General features: G+C 48.8%; 1 protein-coding gene across 1 annotated transcript in view; it reads left to right on the plus strand.

Annotated features, from left to right (window-relative positions):
- The first annotated feature begins 810 nt into the window (after positions 1-810).
- BICD2 (BICD cargo adaptor 2) overlaps positions 811-21,856 on the plus strand; it is a 108,705-nt gene continuing 87,659 nt past the window's right edge. Inside the window, 1 exon segment of the mRNA XM_044300501.1 lies at positions 811-1,219. Coding sequence (XP_044156436.1) covers positions 947-1,219 — 273 coding nt within the window. The 5' untranslated portion in view covers positions 811-946.

A 21,856-nucleotide genomic window follows, 5' to 3' on the forward strand; every position in this document is an offset into this window, starting at 1 on the left:
ACACCATCCGGCATCCCCGATCCCTGCTAGGAACGCCGTTGAAGGCCCGGGAGCCAGCACTCAGTTTTTTGGGAGTTTTTTTTAGCTCCCAGATGTCGTGGTCATATTTGACCACAGCATGTGAGGGGTTAAATGTCTGCGAACAATGTTATTGTCGATCACAGATACCAGCCCCTGGTGTCTTCTGTTTAAAACAGCAGACACCTGGTGGCCATGGCGCTCGCTAGGCTCGCAAAAACCCACCCAAAGGCGCACATGTACAGCGCTGGGCAGGAAGCGGTTAAAATACGGGAGTCGCTGACTAAAAACTCTACACGCTGGTCTTAGCTAAATTTATTGAAGGGGTTATGCCATGATTAATGTAAAAAATATAATCTGACATTATATAGTACCCGACAATCTCTTTTTGGAGAGTTTTTAAGTAAAAATAAAAAATAAAAAAGAGGTACCGCCTTTCTAATGACCCCTATGTCACAGATCTGCCAGTTTAGTCATGACAGACCTTGGCACGGGTCTAGATGTCCTGCTGCGGACAGGTCTTCTAAAATAACCAGCTCTTCCCCCCTCTATCTCAGCAGCAGGGACTAATAAGCTGCCGCTTCCCTTTGGCTTTGATCTTCCAAATCCCATGCGCCTTGCCCGTAGTCGTGGACGCCTTCCAGCGCCGTGTCGCCACTGAGCATGCGTCTTGCCCTTGGCTGACAGGTAGGGAACGTCTACCAAGTGTCCTCCTTGAAGCACATTCCAGCCCGTCCCTCCTTATTGGCGTTTTCACTTTCACTGTGGATTCTTGGGCGCAGTTGGCAGACGCTCCCCGCTTCGTACTCCCAGTCAGAAGGGTTAGGCTCGCATTCCTGCCAGTGTCTGCGGCGAGCGCCGGGCGCAGGATGCGGGGGACTAGACGGGCATAAGGTTTGGGGTGCAGGGAAGGAACCCCGACGTTTTGATGACTGAAGTGAGCCCTGCACCCCACCCAGGGATGGCTCTCCTCATGGACGAGGACGAGTATGACAAGCTGGTCATGCAGTCGGGCTCAGACTGGCTCCGGTCTGAGATTAGGAGGCTGTTCAGGGAGCTGGGGGAGACCACCCGGGAGAAGATCCAGGCGGCCGAGTACGGGCTGGCGGTGCTGGACGAGAAGCAGCAGCTGAAGCAGCAGTATGACGAGCTGGAGCTGGAGTACGAGACGGTGCGGCAGGAGCTGGAGCAGCTGAAGGAGGTGAGAGCCGCGCACTGCACCGAGCGCCCCCCTGTGCTGTCACTGGAGAGACTCGCTGTGTGGAATACCCCCCCCCTGTCACTGGAGAGACTCACTGTGTGGAATACCCCCCCCCCCCCCCCAATGTGCTGTCACCGGAGAGACTCACTGTATGGAATACCCCCCCCCCCCCCCCCCGTGCTGTCACTGGAGAGACTCACTGTGTGGAATACCCCCCCCCCCCCCCCCCCCCCCCGTCACTGGAGAGACTCACTGTGTGGAATACCCCCCCCCCCCCCCCGTCACTGGAGAGACTCGCTGTGTGGAATACCCCCCCATGCTGCTGTCACAGTGCTCACTGCACCTAGAGAGAGGCACTGCACTGCATGCCAAATTCATCCCGCAGCTGTAACTGCACCAAATTCCCCTACACTGCTGTCACTGCACCCATGACCCCCTGCACTGCTGCCACTTAACTGAAGGCCCCCGCACTGCTGTCACTTAACTGAAGCCCCCCTGCACTGCATGCCCCCCACATAGCTGTCACTGCACTAAAGGCCCCCTACACTGCTGTCACTGCACTCCACTCTACGACCCCCTACACTGCTGTCACTGCACTGAAGGCCCCCTGTACCGCTGTCACTGCTCCGCATGCCCCCCACAGAGCTGTCACTGCACTGAAGGCCCCCTGCACCGCTGTCACTGCACTGAAGGCCCCCTGCACCGCTGTCACTGCACTGAAGGCCCCCTGCACCGCTGTCACTGCACCACATGCCCCCCCACATCACTGTCACTGCTCTCCATGACCCCCTACACTGTTGTCACTGCACTGAAGGCCCCCTGCACCGCTGTCACTGCACCACATGCCCCCCACATAGCTGTCACTGCACTGAAGGCCCCCTGCACCGCTGTCACTGCACCACATGCCCCCCACATAGCTGTCACTGCACTGAAGGCACCCTGCACTGCTGTCACTGCACCGCATGCCCCCACATAGCTGTCACTGCACTGAAGGCCCCCTGCACTGCTGTCACTGCACTGAAGGCCCCCTGCCCCCGCAGCGCTGTCACTGCACTGAAGGCCCACTTCACTGCTGTCACTGCACTGCTGTCACTGCACTTGAAGGCCCCCCACATTGCTGTCACTGCACTGAAGGCCCTCTGCCCCACATCACTGTCACTGTACTCCACGACCCCCTGCACCGCTGTCACTGCACTCCACGACCCCCTGCACCGCTGTCACTGCACTCCACGACCCCCTGCACCGCTGTCACTGCACTGAAGGCCCCCTGCACCGCTGTCACTGCACTGAAGGCCCCCTGCACTGCTGTCACTGCACCACATGCCCCCCACATCACTGTCACTGCACCACATGCCCCCCCACATCACTGTCACTGCTCTCCACGACCCCCTACACTGTTGTCACTGCACTGAAGGCCCCCTGCACCGCTGTCACTGCACCACATGCCCCCCACATAGCTGTCACTGCACTGAAGGCACCCTGCACTGCTGTCACTGCATCGCATGCCCCCACATAGCTGTCACTGCACTGAAGGCCCCCTGCAGTGCTGCCACTGCACTAAAGGCCCCCTGCCCCCGCAGCGCTGTCACTGCACTGAAGGCCCACTGCACTGCTGTCACTGCACTGCTGTCACTGCACTTGAAGGCCCCCCACATTGCTGTCACTGCACCGCACACCCCCCACATTGCTGTCACTGCACGCCCCCCACAAAGCTGTCACTGCATTACACTGTATACCCACACTGCTGTCACTATACTTGCCCACTGACACAACACTACAGCTCTACACTCCTGTCTGCATGCCGCACACTGCTGTCACTGAGCTGCTCTCCAGGCCTACATACCTGCCCTGCATGACCTTACCCTGGTATCGCTGCCATCCGGGCCTTTAGCCTATAGTCTAGCCTTGTGTCCTCCACGACTGTGCAGTGTTGTATGCACCACAGTACACGACGTCTCTGTCACCCTCCTCACCCACTGCCCTGCCAGCCGCACACCAAGCGATTGGTAATCTGCCCCCTGTCTATACTGGCGTCTTCCTGCGGGGACCATTCAGACTCTCATTTGTCTGCTGGGTCCTCGGCACATGCTACGCTGCCATCCACATGGCACACACTGGCACAGTCCTCCCCGGTCTGCCAGATTCTCCTTCTGCGGCATCCGGGTCACAAACCCTGCAACTGAACAGTGTGTGGCGTGCCATAGAATGCCAGCGTGCCAGTCAGTACAGTGCCTAGACGCTGATCATTCTCCCCCCTGTGCCCTTCTAATATTCTAGTGTCCTTGTAGCTGCGTGGATTTGTCAGGATTTATGTCAATTTAATTTCATAAGTTGACGATATTAATTTGGAAAAAAGCTATGCTGGCTGATAAAGGGTTAACGTTTTCCCGGCGTCAGCGCCATAGCCTCTCGTCATGGAAAACGTGTTTATTTCAGTCTTAGCGCAGAAAGAATTGGATTACAGGTGTCATTGGGCTCCTGGGTAGATCTTGAGATCTGCGTCTGGTGCCCCCTGTGCCATCCTCTCACGTCCTGGCCTGAGCTGAGATCCCCAGTACTCATTGCAATGTGTGGAGGAGATGTGGCATCATCCCCAGTGCTGGGAGTCTGCGCACACCGCCGCCTGCCCTTCCCAAGACATCTGCTCAGCTCCCAGCCTCCCCTCCTCCATCGGATAAGGAGTAAGAGAAGGAAGGGGGGGGGGGCACCGGACTGTAAATGGATTCACCCGAGTTCTGTACCTAACGCCAGACGTGTGAATGCGGCTCGCGCCGCGCTTTACGATTTCTGTCCTCTTTGTTTCTTTGTTGTCTACATTGTTGCTTTGCTTTTACATCCTGTTTTATGCTGGAAGCTGCAGTTTAGATCATCGATGTAAACCGGAAATTAGATCACTGCCAAAAAAAAGGGGCCAGTTTACACTAAGGGCTCATGCAGACGACCGTTCCTGGCCGTGACCGTATTGCGGCATGCAAACAGCGGGTCAGCAATATACAGGCACCGTACGTTTGTGCACCATATTACGGATGCAGACCCGTTTACTTGAATGGATCCACAATCCGGAAAGAGCGGTGTGGGACGGAGACACGGAAACGCTACGGAGTGCTTCAGTGGGTTTTCTGTCCGTGCCTCCGCGCCACAAAAAAGTAGCTCATGCAGTGCTCTTTTGGGGTGCGGATCGTGGACCCCATTCGAGTGTAGCGGTCTTACAGTCGGTGCCCGTGCATTTGCGGACCTCAATTTGGATGAGCCCTATGTTTTTTTACACAGATTTTGGAGCGTTTCTGCATCAAAACAGCCTCACAATCATTTCAGTGGGAAGCAGCACTTGCTTTTTTTGGGGGGGAGGGGAAGAGGTAGAGTGCCCTATCTTTGGGCAGAATCGGTGCTAAAATCCCCCATTGAAATGGATAGGAAGCAGAAAAAAACAGCTCCATGTCAGTCCATGCGTTTTCCACGCGTTTTTTTGGGTGCAGATCCGCTTCAGAAATCTCAACTGAACTGAACACCCATTGGTTAAAAAAAGACCTGTCAAAATTCGGATGAAAAAAAAGTGCATTTTGTTCGCACTGAAAGAAAAACGAGGATTCTGTGCTGATTTTTTATATTTTTTTGGGAGTCTGTCACCACATTTTGACATTCTAGACGGCTTACATAGCGCTGTAGCATAACTGTAGATCAGGCTTGTCCAAACTGCGGCCCTCCAGCTGTTGCAAAACTACAACTCCCAGCATGCCCTAATAGCTGTAAGCTACCCAGGCATGCTGGGAGTTGTAGTTTTGCAACAGCTGGAGGGCCGCAGTTTGGACATGCCTGCTGTAGATGATTCAGATGGTACCTTTGTTGTGTTCTTGTCAAGTGTCCCCAAGGCAAAAACGGACTTCTATTCGTAGGTAAATGAGGGCCCGCAAGTGCCCAGGGGCGGCGTTCACTTCTTTGGAGCCCAGGCTGCTCTGCCTCTTTTGCTCATATCCCGCCCCAGCCTCTGCCCGCCGTTCTCTTCCCTTGCGTTCTTCTCTCCCAGTGAGATCCCGCCCCTGCGCACTCCCTCGCTGGGCCGGGGCATGCACACTGCGATGCCCATTGTGGGCACGGCATCACTGTAGCTACTGCGCATACGCTGGCCAACAGCACGAAACCAGCGGCAAGGAGGGGGAAAAGAGGCGCAGTAGCTACTAGCTACAGTGATGCCGTGCCCACAATGGGCATCGCAGTGCGCATGCACTGGGCACTTGCGAGCCCTTATTTACATACGAATAGAAGTCGGTTTTTGCCTCGTGTGAACTTCATAAGAACAAACAACAAAGGTACCATCTGAATCATTTACAGTTATGCTACAGCGCTATGTAAGCTGTCTAGAATGTCAAAATGTGGTGACAGACTCCCTTTAAGCGTGCTTTTCAAAATCAATAAGTCATCAATATCAGATCGGCGGGGGCCAACACCGATCAGCTGTTTGAGGAGAAAGCAGCGCTTATACGAGTGGTGCCTTCCCTGCTCCGTTTACCTGCTCGCCAAGGACATCGCAGTGGCGAGCAGTGTAATTACAAGTATGCCGTCCCCACTCACTTCTATGGGACGGCTCCGTAGTATTCGCTTGGACAGTTGAAGCCGTCCCATAGAAGTGAATGGGGACGGCATACTCGTAATTACACTGCTCACCACTGCAATTGCTGTGGCGATCAGGTAAACAGAGCAGAGAAAGCAGCGCTCATACGAGCACCGCCTTCTCTTTAACAGCTGATCCGCGGGGGTGGAAGGGCTTCCAAGTGTTTTTGTGGGATTCCGGGTCCCCTGTGCCTCCGCACTGCAATAGATAGTCGGCTGTACGGTCGTCTGAATGGGGCCTTATACCTTGTCATTATGGAGGCTCCAATCCTGGTTTTGTCTCACAATTGCTGATGGATTATCACTGATAAGGCATATGGACGAGGTTGTCAGGAGGAATGGCAATCGGCTGAATGAGAGCCCGGCCATCCAAAGTCTGCGCCGTGGGTTTTCTGACTGGTGTACGTTTTGGCCTCTTAGGGGGCTGTAGATTTGTACAGATGAGGGTTTGACTCCAGCTGCTGGAGCTCATCATGGTTCTAAGGTTTCCGCATATCTTGGGTTACCTTGTGGCCTCTGTGTAAACAGCCCATAGACATCAGGTTTTTCATCGTCACAACAGGATGTGGTGATAAATGGATACCTTTTGGGCCTACAGACCCTTTACTGTAGGTTTTCTAGCGGCTGGATCTCTCCTGTCAGAGATGAGTCTTACCCCCGGCTGAGACGGACATGTAGACTGACAATTTACCGTACGATTATGGTGACCTAGTTTGCATTGTTCAGTGAGGAACATCTGAGCCTCAATTTTTGAGCTTGATAAAGATAACCAAGATAAGGAGTAGGAGGCCATAACCACACTTCATTCATGTCCGACCCAGACTAACGTGACGTCTTCTATTCCCACTGAGAATGCCGCATAATTACTCAGCTTCTGGAGAATCTTTTCTGCTTATCTGTAGGGTAGGCCAAGTCCTTGATAGGTCCCTCTAAGTACTTGTGATAATGAGCCGGTATTTCAGGAATGTGAAGCAATTCTGATGACAAGAAGTCAGCAAACTGGAAACGCCACACGAGGGAAATTTCTTTGCAGTGATAAATTATTGCTGCGTGTGGAGGCGAAGCCTCTGGGGCCTCCTTGTATACACTTAATACTGTTTTATTATTTTACATTTTTTTCCTCTTTTTCTTATATAGTGCAAGCATTTTGTCAGTGCAAGAAAATGAGACCACGGTCGTTCCCTGTGTGACCATAGGGTAGAAGTATATTATGGAGACTTTCATCATAGAGCTCTTTATATCTGAGCTTCCTGGAGAGTTGTGAGTGTAACATTATTTTTCCATTGCTTATATAGCGGTGAAATATTCATGATCACTCTCATCATTCCCTGGCCTCAGTTTACTGGTGTATCCCAACCAGCGAGTCCTGGTCGCCCTGCATGTGACTCCTCTGCTCTTGGCAGCTGCAGAGAAGTATTAGACCCTAGTGGCACCAGGAGAGCCATACCATTACCAGACCCAGGTACCAGGGTCTAAGCCATATCACCGGCATTTACTCTAGAGGTTGCCCCTACATTACAGCTTATGTGACAAGTGTCTGATTGGTGGGAGTCTCGTTCATGGTGTGCTGTCCACATCTTTTGCGGCCCCATTGAAACAAATGGGTCCGCACCCATTCCGCTAAATTGTAGAACGGATGCGGACCCAAAACTCCGGATGTGTGAATGGATCCTAAAGTCTATGGAACTGCCAGATAGCCAGGCACAGTACATGAGTCTCCTTGGTGGATCCTGCTAACAAAGAGGGATCGTCCAGATCGTGCAACCAATTCACAGTTCTATCCATGACATGCTGGTAGGTTGATCTGGATAAGGCTACTTTCACACTTGCGACAAAGGGAATCCGGCAGGCATTTCCGTCGCTCGAACTGCCTGCCGGACTGCAATGCTGGATCCGTTTTGCTGGAACACTAGGGGCCGGATCCGGCATTAATGCATTTCAATGGGGAAAAATGCTGCAGTATTATCTCCGTCCTGAAAAGTAAAAAACAGAAGACATCCTGATGCATCCAGAACAGATTACTCTCCATTCAGAATGCATGGGGATATGCCTGATCAGTTCTGTGCCGGAAAAGAAAAACGCTTGTGTTTTCTGACATTGGGACTGCAGTAGACGGGAGCAGATTTCCACACACATCCAGCACTTTAGTGGGCAGAGAGCGTGTCAGGGTATGATATATGTACTGCCGTCTGGCTAACCGTTCAGGATGAGAACTGTCGTGTTTTTTCCTGTCTGTAGATTACGGGACAAAAGCCATTTATATCTAGGGTTGATATAGGACCAGGATAATGGGCTGAACCGGATGGACGACTTTTTTAGCCTTACAAACTATGGGGGTCATTTTTTGATCACAAATAAAAATACACCTATATTGGGCTTATTTCTGGCACAGATTGCCTTTGTGCCACAATCTGCGACTTTTTGCTGCTGATATCACATCTAAAAAAAAAGTAAAAGGGGAAAGGGGGCAGGCCGGCAGACCTGTCTCATTTATCATTTTTGCGACTGTTAAAACGCCGGTCTTAATAAATTACCCCCTATGTTACTGTGAGCATGACACCTGGGAGAGGAGCAGGTCACATAGTAGAACTATTTACTCCACACAGTACTAGCAGTCTTGGGTGGTGAAGATTGGCGTCTATCTCCAAGGCAGATGTGACTGCAGATAGCTGCCTTATCATGCATCCAAGGTAACCCTCAAGGGTCAGGAAGCCTGGAATTGAGGTGTTTGATAGAGTCCTTGATTACCAGAGATTTTCTTCAGCTGAAAAAAACAAACAAAAAACTACTTGAAATGTCTTCTTGACTCCCTGGTCTCGCCATATTGATTGTATTGTTTGCCAACCCTGCCGATCATCTCACGGGCCTGGGGGTTCTCCCAGCTGTCTGTTGGCGGCAGGTATCGGGGGAGAGAAGGATCAGGTTGTTGGACTTCAACATCCAGCAACCTTTGATATTTTTATACTTGGCTGAGATGAGGCTACTTTCTCACTCGCATTTGGGGAGGATCCGTCATGGATCCGCTCAGAACAGATCCGTTTGTATTCTCTTTAACATAGCCAAAACGGATTCGTCTTGAACACCATTGAAAGTCAATGGAGGACGGATCCGTTTTCTATTGTGCCATATTGTGTCATAGAAAACGGATCCGTCCCCCATTGACTTACATTGTGTGCCAGAACAGATCCATTTGGCTCCGTTTAATCAGACGGACACCAAAACGCTGCAAGCAGTGTTTTGGTGTCCGCCTCTAAAGCGGAATGGAGACAGAACGGAGGCAAACTGATGCATTCTTACTGACACAATCTGGCACCATAGAAAACAGATCCGTCCTCCATTGACTTTCAATGGTGTTAAAGACGGATCCGTTTTGGCTATGTTCAAGATAATACAAACGGATCCTGTTCTGAACGGATGCAGACGGCTGTATTATCTGAAGAGATCCGTCCATGACAGATCCGCACAAAACGCGAGTGTGAATGTAGAAATTCCGTCAGTCTGTTACAGCGGAGTACACAGCCGGATACCACCGTGCACATTCGAATTCCCATTCACTGTAATGGGATCCGGCTGCTTTACGGCATATCTGCTGGCTTTTTTTGCCCATCTGAAAGCCGGCTTATATTCCGGATAAAGTGAACTCCGGCTGTATATTCCTCTGCCAAGGCAGACTGCCGGAGTCCACAGTGCATATGTGAACTCTGACTTATTTCCCTCTCTCCATTGAGGACACATGCACGTTTGGCCAAGCTAGTCACGCAAGTATATGGAGGGATAGTCAGGCAAGTGTTCGGCTGACAGATTTCTAATGTGTATGTACACGGGCCCCCTGGCGGGCAATTTTAGGGAACAAACTGTTTGGTTCCGACAGGTTAATTCTCGGGACGGTCCCCATAATTGCCCCAATCCGCGGCAGTGTAATCAGGCCTTAAATGTTTTTTCCTGTAAATATAAATTTTTTTATCAAGTGCTCGCAGCCTGCCACCTGAAACAGAAGATTCATACTTACCTGCTCCCCGCCACTCCGATCATCCTCTCTGCCTCCACTGTCTCCATCTTCCGGTCCCCGGGCTGTTTACATCCGGCTGGACATGGACATGGTCACCTGCACCGCTCCAGCCAATGACTGGCTTCACCATAGATGTGGCCACAAGCAGCACATGACCCCTGAAACCAGTCATTGGCTGGATCGGTGCATGTGACCATGTCCATGGCTGGATGTAAACAGCCTGGGGACCAAAGGGTAGAGGCAGCACAGCTAGAGTGGTCGCTCTTCCCCATCTACGTCCATTGTTTCTGAGCAGCAGATCACTGTTAGACAGCACAACCTGCTGCCCACAAACTGATTTTTGGTGTCCGCACCAGCAATACTTTCACCCAGTGAACAAACATTTGACCATTCATGGGGTGATTGGCGACACCTATACACATGGCAGTCATCAGGAATAAGCCTTCTTAGGAAAGTTCCTCCCTGATAATTGCCCTGTGTAAGGGTACGACCACACGGTCAGGTTTCTGCATGCAGTTTTGGAAGCCAAAATCAGGAGCTAATTCCAAAAAAGTCGTGTCTTTCCTGTAGACTTTCTCACCTTCTATGATCCACTCCTGATTTTGGCTTCCAAAACTGCATCAGGAAAACTCAATGCGTGGTCGTACCCTAAAGCGGCCTTAACTCATTCTATGGCTAAATGTTTGGAAGCCATTGATCATTTTTGTAAAAAAAAGAAAAATATAACTTATTTTTTCATGGACCAACGCAGGCATTTCATGATTCTGTAAGTGCCACAAAGCTTGGGTTTATTCCAGTAAATAGATTCTGCAGAAATGTGTCCTAAAGGCGTTCCGAATAATCCTAGTGCTATGACAATGGCGTATTCCCCGACCATGTGTGTCTTCTTGCTGTTTACTCACATTGCAGACATAATCGGCGTGGTGTCTGAAGCGATTTCCCCATGTTATTGTACCTGACAGTGAAGGAACGGATCTGCGGCTGACAGATGTCACCATGGAAACGCCAATTTTGATCCGCTCCTAACAAGACAGCGGGGAGCCCGTCATGGAGCCCACTGGGCGTATTTAATGTATTGTGCGCTAATAGCCGAGGAGCTTTGTTCCTTCTGACGTGATCATCTCGGCTGAGGTCTTACAAGAACTTGATTTCCAGGCTAAGGATGCATTCTTCCCTACCTGTAGCGCACATGCTTCATAGGGTGGTCAATGATGGGCCTCCATTATGTTTAAGGTCCACAAAGGTTAGAGCGCTGTACCCAGATGAGATGACGACACAAGGGTAGTCACCTTAGGCCAATGCTGGCGAACCTATGGCACGGGTGCCAGAGGCGGCACTCGGAGCCCCCTCTGTGGGCACCTGCACCCTGGAAAAAGTCTATTGTGTACCAATATATCGTAGACTTTTCCTGCCATTCATCAGTGCAGGACATGCTATGAACAGCACAGGTAGTGCATTGAATGCAGGCCGGCTATTATAGCTAAATGATAAAGTACTGGAAGATATACTATATTGGACTGTAGTATTCAGGGTACATTGCAGTGTTGGCACTTTGCAATAAATAAATGGGTTTTGGGTTGCAGTTTGGGCACTTGGCCTCTAAAAGGTTCGCCATCACTGCCTTAGGCGGTTGGGTCCAGAACTGCTTCATGGTTTGTTTTGTGTCACACGACAGACACCATCCGTGCCCAGTGGACTCTACTGACTTAAAGGGATTGTCCCATCCCATACATTGGGGGGCATATTGCTACGATATGCCCCCAATGTCTGATAGAAGCTTGCCCCACATTTTGAGGGGAAGAATTGTGTTGAATGCTGCGCTATTCTTTCTACCAAAAAACTTCTCAGAACGGAGTCTCTGCTGGGGATGAGATCACAGTGGAAGACCATGTTCCACATCCATTTGGTGCCTACTTGTCAATAGGCTTATATTAGTCCACACCTCAGCCAATAGAGGGTCCTTTTGACCTCCGACTGTCCTGTAAGTGTCAATATACCTGTTCACATGGCCCGTTGTGCTGCAGTGGTTCACTTTGAACGCTCGCGGCTTAGCTCCGTTGAATGAGGCTAAACCAGGAGTGGACACCCGCCGAGGCTTCAAGTGGCGGCTGTCCGCACACTGCACCAAGGAAGCACATGTCCCTTCTTGGCACAGTTGCGGCTTTAAACCTCTGGCCCGGAAACTGCAGCGCTGCTTCCCATTGAAAATATTGGGAGGCAGATGCCACACAGCCACCGGTGGCACGGTGTCCACTCCAAAATTCCACCATGTGAACAGCCCCTTAGTATTATTATTTCATTGGAAATCCAAGCATTTAGTAACACGGACGTGTCAGGAGAGGTGACAGGCTATCATTAAAAGGGTTTTTTCCGAGATTTTACAACTGATGACCTATCTTCTGGATAGGTCATCCGTATCTGATAAGTGGGGGTCTGATACCCGGGACCCCCGCTGATCAGATGTTTTGAGAAGGCACCTGTTTTCCTGCCTTCTTGAAGCTCACCAAGCATAGAGCTGTAGATGGTATATCGGCAACCTTCGGCACTCCAGCTGTTGTGAAACTACAATTCCCAGCATGCTCTCTTCATTTCTATGCGGGATCTTAGAAGAGTAGAGCAAGTATGCATGCTGGGAGTTGTAGTTTCACAACAGCTGGAGTGCCGGAGGTCGCCTACCCCTGGTACAGCGACTGTGCTTGGTATTCACTTCTATGGGACTGAGCTGCCCCTAGGCCACGTGACACATGAAGTGACGTCACCCGGCCTAGGAAAAGCAGAAATAAGGCAGGAGCACCGCTCCCTTCTCAAACAGCTGATCATCGGAGGTCCCGGGTGTTGGACCCCACCGATCGGATAATGATGACCTATCCAGAGGACAGGTCTTCAGTATTAAAATCTCAGAAAACCCCTTTAAGAAGTTCCCATTTAGGAGAATGCGGATACATTCTGTAGGTTGTATGTGGTTTATAGATCTCTATCTATGACCTTTCATAGTCCAGAATAGAGGAACATTTGTGCCGACAGTAAGTGGATCCCACAATTTGATTGTATTTAGTGCTGGCTCAATTACCAGTATGTATTTATATAGTGTGTGAATGTATGATATATTCATACCTACCTCTGCATAGGTATGTACACTCATATAGTATGGGCTTGCTGTGATTTCTAAACAAAATGCGCTAGCTGCTGTGTACAGTATTTCGTGTCATGACTAATCGGGAATGCCGGCGGGGGGGAGAGACCCCCATGTACCATGATTCATTTCCTAAGTATTTGGTTTCAGCTCTGGCTCCAGCTTCATGTGCGGCTTGTGAACAGCATTTTGCAGAGAGATGGTAACCAGGCAACTGAGCCGTGGTACCTACCTGCACGAGGTGCATTCTTCATACAAAAATATCAACCATCCTTTATAGCTGTATGAGTGTACACAGGGGGACTAGGCCAGATCGTGATCACCAGTATAGGCCGGCCATACACACAAGACATCTTGTCAGGAGAAGGCCTTTTACCGATCCTCCTGTACATGTGCGTGCATGCGCATTCAGCTCCTGCTCCGTACAGTATTGGAACAAAGTTTTATGCAAATCGACTTTGGATGTTTCATCAGAAGTCTATTCGCTCATCCCTAATCAGGACTTGTAAATCGTTCCCAATAATCTGCCCGAATATCGGACCTTGTAAATCCATCCCAAATAGGTGGGTCCAGCAGAATGGCAGCCAAGTAACTAGCCGAATTAGCCTTCCAGTGGTCAGGTAGGTAGGTTGGGACAATCCAGGCCACCATATTGGCCTGAGTGATCTGCAGTTTTCCCAGTTTAACAGAAGATGACCATTTCTGGTGGGTTCACATGTTGATAAACTTGACAAGATTCTTGAAGATCCGCAATGTAAACCATTAAAAAGCAAGGAGATGGGGCACATAGAAGAAGGCAACACAGGACTGCATGATCAGACTACACAGGGTTTGTTTGTAGTCTGTAACCATGGAGATATGCAGGTCTGCACAGGGGCTGGATATACAAGGAGGTTAGATGCTTTTTACTCAAGGCTGTGTGCACAAATGTTTTATTTTGGATGCAGTAGAGCAGGGATGGCCAACCTGAGGCTCTCCAGCTGTTGGAAAACTACAACTCCCAGCATGCCTGGACTGCCTACAGCTATCAGCCTACAGCAGGGCATGGTGGGAGTTGTAGTTTTACAACAGCTGGAGAGCTGCGGCTTGGCCATCCCTGCATTAGAGCTATACAAAAACCTTGTTGCAAAAGTGTATGTAGCCTACAACTGAAGATCTCCACCACGGCTGGTCCTCTTTCATCGTATACAGGGTAATAATATGCTGGATATTTTTAGACATTGGCATAGCTTCATTAGCGTCTATAAATTAAAGTGTACCTTGCCCATAATGACAGTGAAGGCCCAGCAGAGGCAGTTTCTTGCAATGCTGTGAGAACCTGAACCGAAGTGGGAATAAGCCGCTCCGAGGACTGCGATACACTTTCACTTGACATAGGATAAATACGTCTTTAAAACATAAGGTTTTCATCAATGTGACATGATCTGGTATATCACACATTAAAAAGGGAGCCTTGATGTAAAATACAGCTCTCTAGCAGTTGCAAAACTACAACTCCCAGCATGCCCTGTCAGCCAGATTTAGAGATTTGGATTTGTATTCTTTTTTATTTTTTCCCATTTTCTATGCAGTTGTATGCAAGTTACTTCTCCCTGCTTTCAGTCCTTTCATGTCGGGGATAGAAGACCCGGAAATATATCGCCCCTTCCTAATTATCCCCCATTCAGAGGAGCATCTGATAGGTTAGGATTCTGAGAACAAGGGGTCCAGATTCCCCCAAATAAATGGAGTAGTTGTCAGGCATGCACACTGCCGCTCCATTCATTCGCCATGGGACTGCCAGAAATAGCAGACTACAGTGCTTGGCTATCTCAGGCAGTCCCATGTAGAAAGAATGGAGCATTGCTGCTCATGCATGAGCTCCACTTCATATAAGGAAATCGGGACCCCCATTCTCAGGTTTAGTGGGGGTGCCAGTGGTCAGACCCCATTGATCAAATATTTGCCTGAACGTAACTATTGTGTAGATGCCTGACCTGCCATTCATTTTGGGGGGCTCCCAGTACTCTGTGTACCCATTCTCGTGATTGGTGGGGGTCCGAGTGGTAGTACCTCCACTGATCTAATAGTTGACAAGTCCTGTGGTTTGGGGATAACTTTTATCAGCCGGAATACCCCTTTAATGTCGATCATTTTCTTGGTGGTAATAATAATAATCTGTGTGTTTGAGAGTTAATAGTGTTCCTAAGAGTGGAACTCAAGTAGCCATGAAGTATGTGCAAGGTCACATTGGTTTGAAAAAACATTTATATGCATGAGTGCTTATGGTGTGTGCTATTTCTGTGGCATCTGCTAGGTATGGATGCCAATAGCTTGGTACGGGTAGCAATACCCCCTGCAGCCTGTATTACTGGGATCAAGAGATGGGCTGTTGGGGTAATCTTTGTTCTCCTGAACCGGGTGAGCGCCATATCCTCACCTGATGAAGGTCTGCCTAATCGCTGTCTACCTTCCATAAACACGATTATACCCAATAAATTGCGGCTACACATTTTTATTTTCTTCCTCCTTCTTTACATATTATGATGCCCCGAGCGAGCGGTCTGCGTCTCATGCACTTCCACATCTTCTCATAACTGTGTTTTAGTCTTCTCTCTCTCCGAGTGTCTCTGCTTAGATTTGTATAAAGCCTCTCCATTTCTGCCTCGAGTAACACAGACTCTGACCACCCACACCACGCTGCCCGTGTCCGCTTTCTGATTTAGTCTGGAGAAATCCCAGGAGTCAGGTATCCGACTCGCCTGGAAATTTGCTGCTTTTGGATTGCTTTTGATTATGATTATTTCTCTCAACTTCAGTCAAAACTGATTTTGATTCCACTGCCATACTTAAAGGGCATCTGTCAGCAGTTTTGTACCTGGCTGCGCTGTTAAATGTGCGCAGGCATCTGTGTTGGTCCCATGTTCATATGTGCCCGCATTGCTGAGAGAAATCATGTTTTAGTGTATGCAAATGAGCCTCTAGGAGCAATGGGGGCGTTGCTGTTACACCCAGAGGCTCTGCTCTCTCTGCAACTGCCACGCCCCCTCCACTTTGACAGGACCAGGCGGCAGTGTAAACATGATCACGCCTGGCTCTGTCCATAAAGAGCAGAGGACGCGGCAGTTGCAGAGAAAGCTAGGCTTCTGGGAGTAATGACAACGCCCCCGTTGCTCCTAGAGGCATTTCTCAGCAATGCGGCACATATGAACATGGAACCAGCACAGATGCCTTCAGCTGCCAAGCGCACATGGAACAGGTCAGCCGGTGTCATAGGTACAAATCTGCTGACAGATGCCCTTTAACCACCTCCGGACCGCCTAACGCACATGTGCGTTCCGGAGGTGGCAGGCTGGCGCACAGTCACGCATCGGCGCGTCATCTCGCGAGACGCAAGATTTCCTGTGAACGCGCGCACACAGGCGCGCGCGCTCACAGGAACGGAAGGTAAGCGAGTGGATCTCCAGCCTGCCAGCGGCGATCGTTCGCTGGCAGGCTGGAGATCCGAATTTTTTAACCCCTAACAGGTATATTAGACGCTGTTTTCATAACAGCGTCTAATATACCTCCTACCTGGTCCTCTGGTGGTCCCTTTTGTTAGGATCGACCACCAGAGGACTCAGGCAGGTCAGTACAGTCCCACCAAACACTACACTACACTACACCCCCCCCCCCCCCGTCACTTATTAACCCCTTATAAACCCCTGATCACCCATGATCACCCCATATAAACTCCCTGATCACCCCCCTGTCATTGATCACCGCCCTGTCAGGCTCCGTTCAGACGTCCGTATGATTTTTACGGATCCACGGATACATGGATCGGATCCGCAAAAAGCATACGGACGTCTGAATGGAGCCTTACAGGGGGGTGATCAATGACAGGCGGGTGATCACCCATATACACTCCCTGATCACCCCCTGTCATTGATCACCCCCCTGTAAGGCTCCATTCAGACGTCCGCATGATTTTTACGGATCCGATCCATGTATCCATGGATCCGTAAAAATCATGCGGACGTCTGAATGGAGCCTTACAGGGGGGGTGATCAGTGACAGGGGGGTGATCACCCTGATCATCCCCTGTCATTGATAAGCCCCCTGTAAGGCTCCATTCAGACGTCCGCATGCGTTTTGTGGATCCGATCCATGTATCCATGGATCCGTAAAAAATCATGCGGACGTCTGAATGGAGCCTTACAGGGGGGTGATCAGTGACAGGGGGGTGATCACCCTGATTACCCTGATCACCCCCTGTCATTGATAACCCCCCTGTAAGGCTCCATTCAGACGTCCGCATGCGTTCTGTGGATCCGATCCATGTATCCATGGATCCGTAAAAAATCATGCGGATGTCTGAATGGAGCCTTACAGGGGGGGTGATCAGTGACAGGGGGGTGATCACCCTGATTACCCTGATCACCCCCTGTCATTGATAACCCCCCTGTAAGGCTCCATTCAGACGTCCGCATGCGTTCTGTGGATCCGATCCATGTATCCATGGATCCGTAAAAAATCATGCGGATTTCTGAATGGAGCCTTACAGGGGGGGTGATCAGTGACAGGGGGGTGATCACCCTGATTACCCTGATCACCCCCTGTCATTGATAACCCCCCTGTAAGGCTCCATTCAGACGTCCGCATGCGTTCTGTGGATCCGATCCATGTATCCATGGATCCGTAAAAAATCATGCGGATGTCTGAATGGAGCCTTACAGGGGGGGTGATCAGTGACAGGGGGGTGATCACCCTGATTACCCTGATCACCCCCTGTCATTGATAACCCCCCTGTAAGGCTCCATTCAGACGTCCGCATGCGTTCTGTGGATCCGATCCATGTATCCATGGATCCGTAAAAAATCATGCGGATTTCTGAATGGAGCCTTACAGGGGGGGTGATCAGTGACAGGGGGGTGATCACCCTGATTACCCTGATCACCCCCTGTCATTGATAACCCCCCTGTAAGGCTCCATTCAGACGTCCGCATGCGTTCTGTGGATCCGATCCATGTATCCATGGATCCGTAAAAAATCATGCGGATGTCTGAATGGAGCCTTACAGGGGGGGTGATCAGTGACAGGGGGGTGATCACCCTGATTACCCTGATCACCCCCTGTCATTGATAACCCCCCTGTAAGGCTCCATTCAGACGTCCGCATGCGTTCTGTGGATCCGATCCATGTATCCATGGATCCGTAAAAAATCATGCGGATGTCTGAATTGAGCCTTACAGGGGGGGTGATCAGTGACAGGGGGGTGATCAGGGAGTCTATATGGGTGATCACCCCCCCTGTCATTGATCACCCCCCCCTGTCATTGATCACCCCCCCCCCCCCCCCCTGGTAAGGCTCCATTCAGACATTTTTTTTGGCACAAGTTAGCGGAATTTTTTTGTTTGTTTTTGTTTTTCCTTACAAAGTCTCATATTCCACTAACTTGTGTCAAAAAATAAAATCTCACATGAACTCGCCATACCCCTCACGGAATCCAAATGCGTAAACATTTTTAGACATTTATATTCCAGACTTCTTCTCACGCTTTAGGGCCCCTAAAAAGCCAGGGCAGTATAAATACCCCACATATGACCCCATTTCAGAAAGAAGACACCCCAAGGTATTCCGTGAGGGGCATATTGAGTCCATGAAAGATTGAAATTTTTGTCCTAAGTTAGCGGAAAGTGAGACTTTGTGAGAAAAAAACAAAAAAAAATCAATTTCCGCTAACTTATGCAAAAAAAAAAAAATTCTAGGAACTCGCCAGGCCCCTCATTGAATACCTTGGGTCTTCTTTCCAAAGTGGGGTCACATGTGGGGTATTTATACTGCCCAGGCTTTTTAGGGGCCCGAAAGTGTGAGAAGAAGTCTGGGATCCAAATGTCTAAAAATGCCCTCCTAAAAGGAATTTGGGCCCCTTTGCGCATCTAGGCTGCAAAAAAGTGTCACACATCTGGTATCGCCGTACTCAGGAGAAGTTGGGGAATGTGTTTTGGGGTGTCATTTTACATATACCCATGCTGGGTGAGAGAAATATCTTGGTCAAATGCCAACTTTGTATAAAAAAATGGGAAAAGTTGTCTTTTGCCAAGATATTTCTCTCACCCAGCATGGGTATATGTAAAATGACCCCCCAAAACACATTGCCCAACTTCTCCTGAGTACGGCGATACCACATGTGTGACACTTTTTTGCAGCCAAGGTGGGCAAAGGGGCACATATTCCAAAGTGCACCTTTCGGATTTCGCAGGCCATTTTTTACACATTTTGATTGCAAGGTACTTCTTACACATTTGGGCCCCTAAATTGCCAGGGCAGTATAACTACGCCACAAGTGACCCCCTTTTGGAAAGAAGACACCCCAAGGTATTCTGTGGGGGGCACGGCGAGTTCCTAGAATTTTTTATTTTTTGTCACAATTTAGCGGAAAATGATGATTTTTCATTTTTTTTCTTTTTTCCTTACAAAGTCTCATATTCCACTAACTTGCGACAAAAAATAAAAAATTCTAGGAACTCGCCATGCCCCTCACGGAATACCTTGGGGTGTCTTCTTTCCAAAATGGGGTCACTTGTGGGGTAGTTATACTGCCCTGGCATTTTAGGGGCCCAAATGTGTGAGAAGAACTTTGCAATCAAAATGTGTAAAAAATGCCCTGCAAAATCCGAAAGGTGCACTTTGGAATATGTGCCCCTTTGCCCACCTTGGCAGCAAAAAAGTGTGACACATCTGGTATCGCCGTACTCAGGAGAAGTTGGGCAATGTGTTTTGGGGTGTCATTTTACATATACCCATGCTGGGTGAGAAAAATATCTTGGTCAAATGCCAACTTTGTATAAAAAAATGGGAAAAGTTGTCTTTTGCCAAGATATTTCTCTCACCCAGCATGGGTATATGTAAAATGACACCCCAAATCACATTCCCCAACTTCTCCTGAGTACGGCGATACCAGATGTGTGACACTTTTTTGATGCCAAGGTGGGCAAAGGGGCACATATTCCAAAGTGCACCTTTCGGATTTCACCGGTCATTTTTTACAGATTTTGATTGCAAAGTACTTCTCACACATTTGGGCCCCTAAATTGCCAGGGCAGTATAACTACGCCACAAGTGACCCCATTTTGGAAAGAAGACACCCCAAGGTATTCCGTGAGGGGCATGGCGAGTTCCTAGAATTTTTTATTTTTTGTCGCAAGTTAGTGGAATATGAGACTTTGTAAGGAAAAAAGAGAAAAAAAAAAAAAAATCATCATTTTCCGCTAACTTGTGACAAAAAAAAAAAAATTCTATGAACTCACTATGCCCATCAGCGAATACCTTGGGGTGTCTTCTTTCCAAAATGGGGTCACTTGTGGGGTAGTTATACTGCCCTGGCATTTTGGGGGCCCAAATGTGTGAGAAGAACTTTGCAATCAAAATGTGTAAAAAATGCCCTGCAAAATCCGAAAGGTGCACTTTGGAATATGTGCCCCTTTGCCCACCTTGGCATCAAAAAAGTGTCACACATCTGGTATCGCCGTACTCAGGAGAAGTTGGGGAATGTGATTTGGGGTGTCATTTTACATATACCCATGCTGGGTGAGAGAAATATCTTGGCAAAAGACAACTTTTCCCATTTTTTTATACAAAGTTGGCATTTGACCAAGATATTTTTCTCACCCAGCATGGGTATATGTAAAATGACACCCCAAAACACATTGCCCAACTTCTCCTGAGTACGGCGATACCAGATGTGTCACACTTTTTTGCTGCCAAGGTGGGCAAAGGGGCGCATATTCCAAAGTGCACCTTTCGGATTTTGCAGGCCATTTTTTACAGATTTTGATTGCAAGGTACTTCTCACACATTTGGGCCCCTAAATTGCCAGGGCAGTATAACTACCCCACAAGTGACCCCATTTTGGAAAGAAGACACCCCAAGGTATTCTGTGAGGGGCATGGTGAGTTCCTAGAATTTTTTATTTTTTGTCGCAAGTTAGTGGAATATGAGACTTTGTAAGAAAAAAAAAAAAAAAAAATCATCATCATTTTCCGCTAACTTGTGACAAAAAATAAAAAGTTCTATGAACTCACTATGCCCATCAGCGAATACCTTAGGGTGTCTACTTTCCGAAATGGGGTAATTTGTGGGGTTTTTCTACTGTTTGGGCATTGTAGAACCTCAGGAAACATGACAGGTGCTCAGAAAGTCAGAGCTGTTTCAAAAAGCGGAAATTCACATTTTTGTACCATAGTTTGTAAATGCTATAACTTTTACCCAAACCATTTTTTTTTTTGCCCAAACATTTTTTTTTTATCAAAGACATGTAGAACAATAAATTTGGCGAAAAATTTATATATGGATGTCGTTTTTTTTGCAAAATTTTACAGCTGAAAGTGAAAAATGTCATTTTTTTGCAAAAAAATCGTTACATTTTGATTAATAACAAAAAAAGTAAAAATGCCAGCAGCAATGAAATACCACCAAATGAAAGCTCTATTAGTGAGAAGAAAAGGAGGTAAAATTCATTTGGGTGGTAAGTTGCATGACCGAGCGATAAACGGTGAAAGGAGTGTAGTGCCGAAGTGTAAAAAGTGCTCTGGTCATGAAGGGGGTTTCACCTAGCGGGGCTGAAGTGGTTAAAGAGCGCCTACTATCGACTTGCTATTTTATTGATTAGTCTTCTCTATGGGCAAAAATCTATACGGACCCGAAGTCCCTTCTGTGTTTGCCGATTTTACGAGTTAAGCGCAGCAGAAGTGTCCTTCATGGAGGATAAGATCAGGACAACTGGAGCCAAGGTTGCGGGTTTGGCAATGCTGGAGGACACAGAACCTGCTTGGGAAGGAATTGGAGGTGGCAGGCCGGGCTCTCGTTGGTTTCATGTGGAATATCTCTTTGCACTTCAAAGCTCTTGAAGATGTTCGTTCTTGGT

Source organism: Bufo gargarizans, chromosome 7, assembly GCF_014858855.1.
Source record: "Bufo gargarizans isolate SCDJY-AF-19 chromosome 7, ASM1485885v1, whole genome shotgun sequence".
Classification (NCBI taxonomy): Eukaryota; Metazoa; Chordata; class Amphibia; order Anura; family Bufonidae; genus Bufo; species Bufo gargarizans.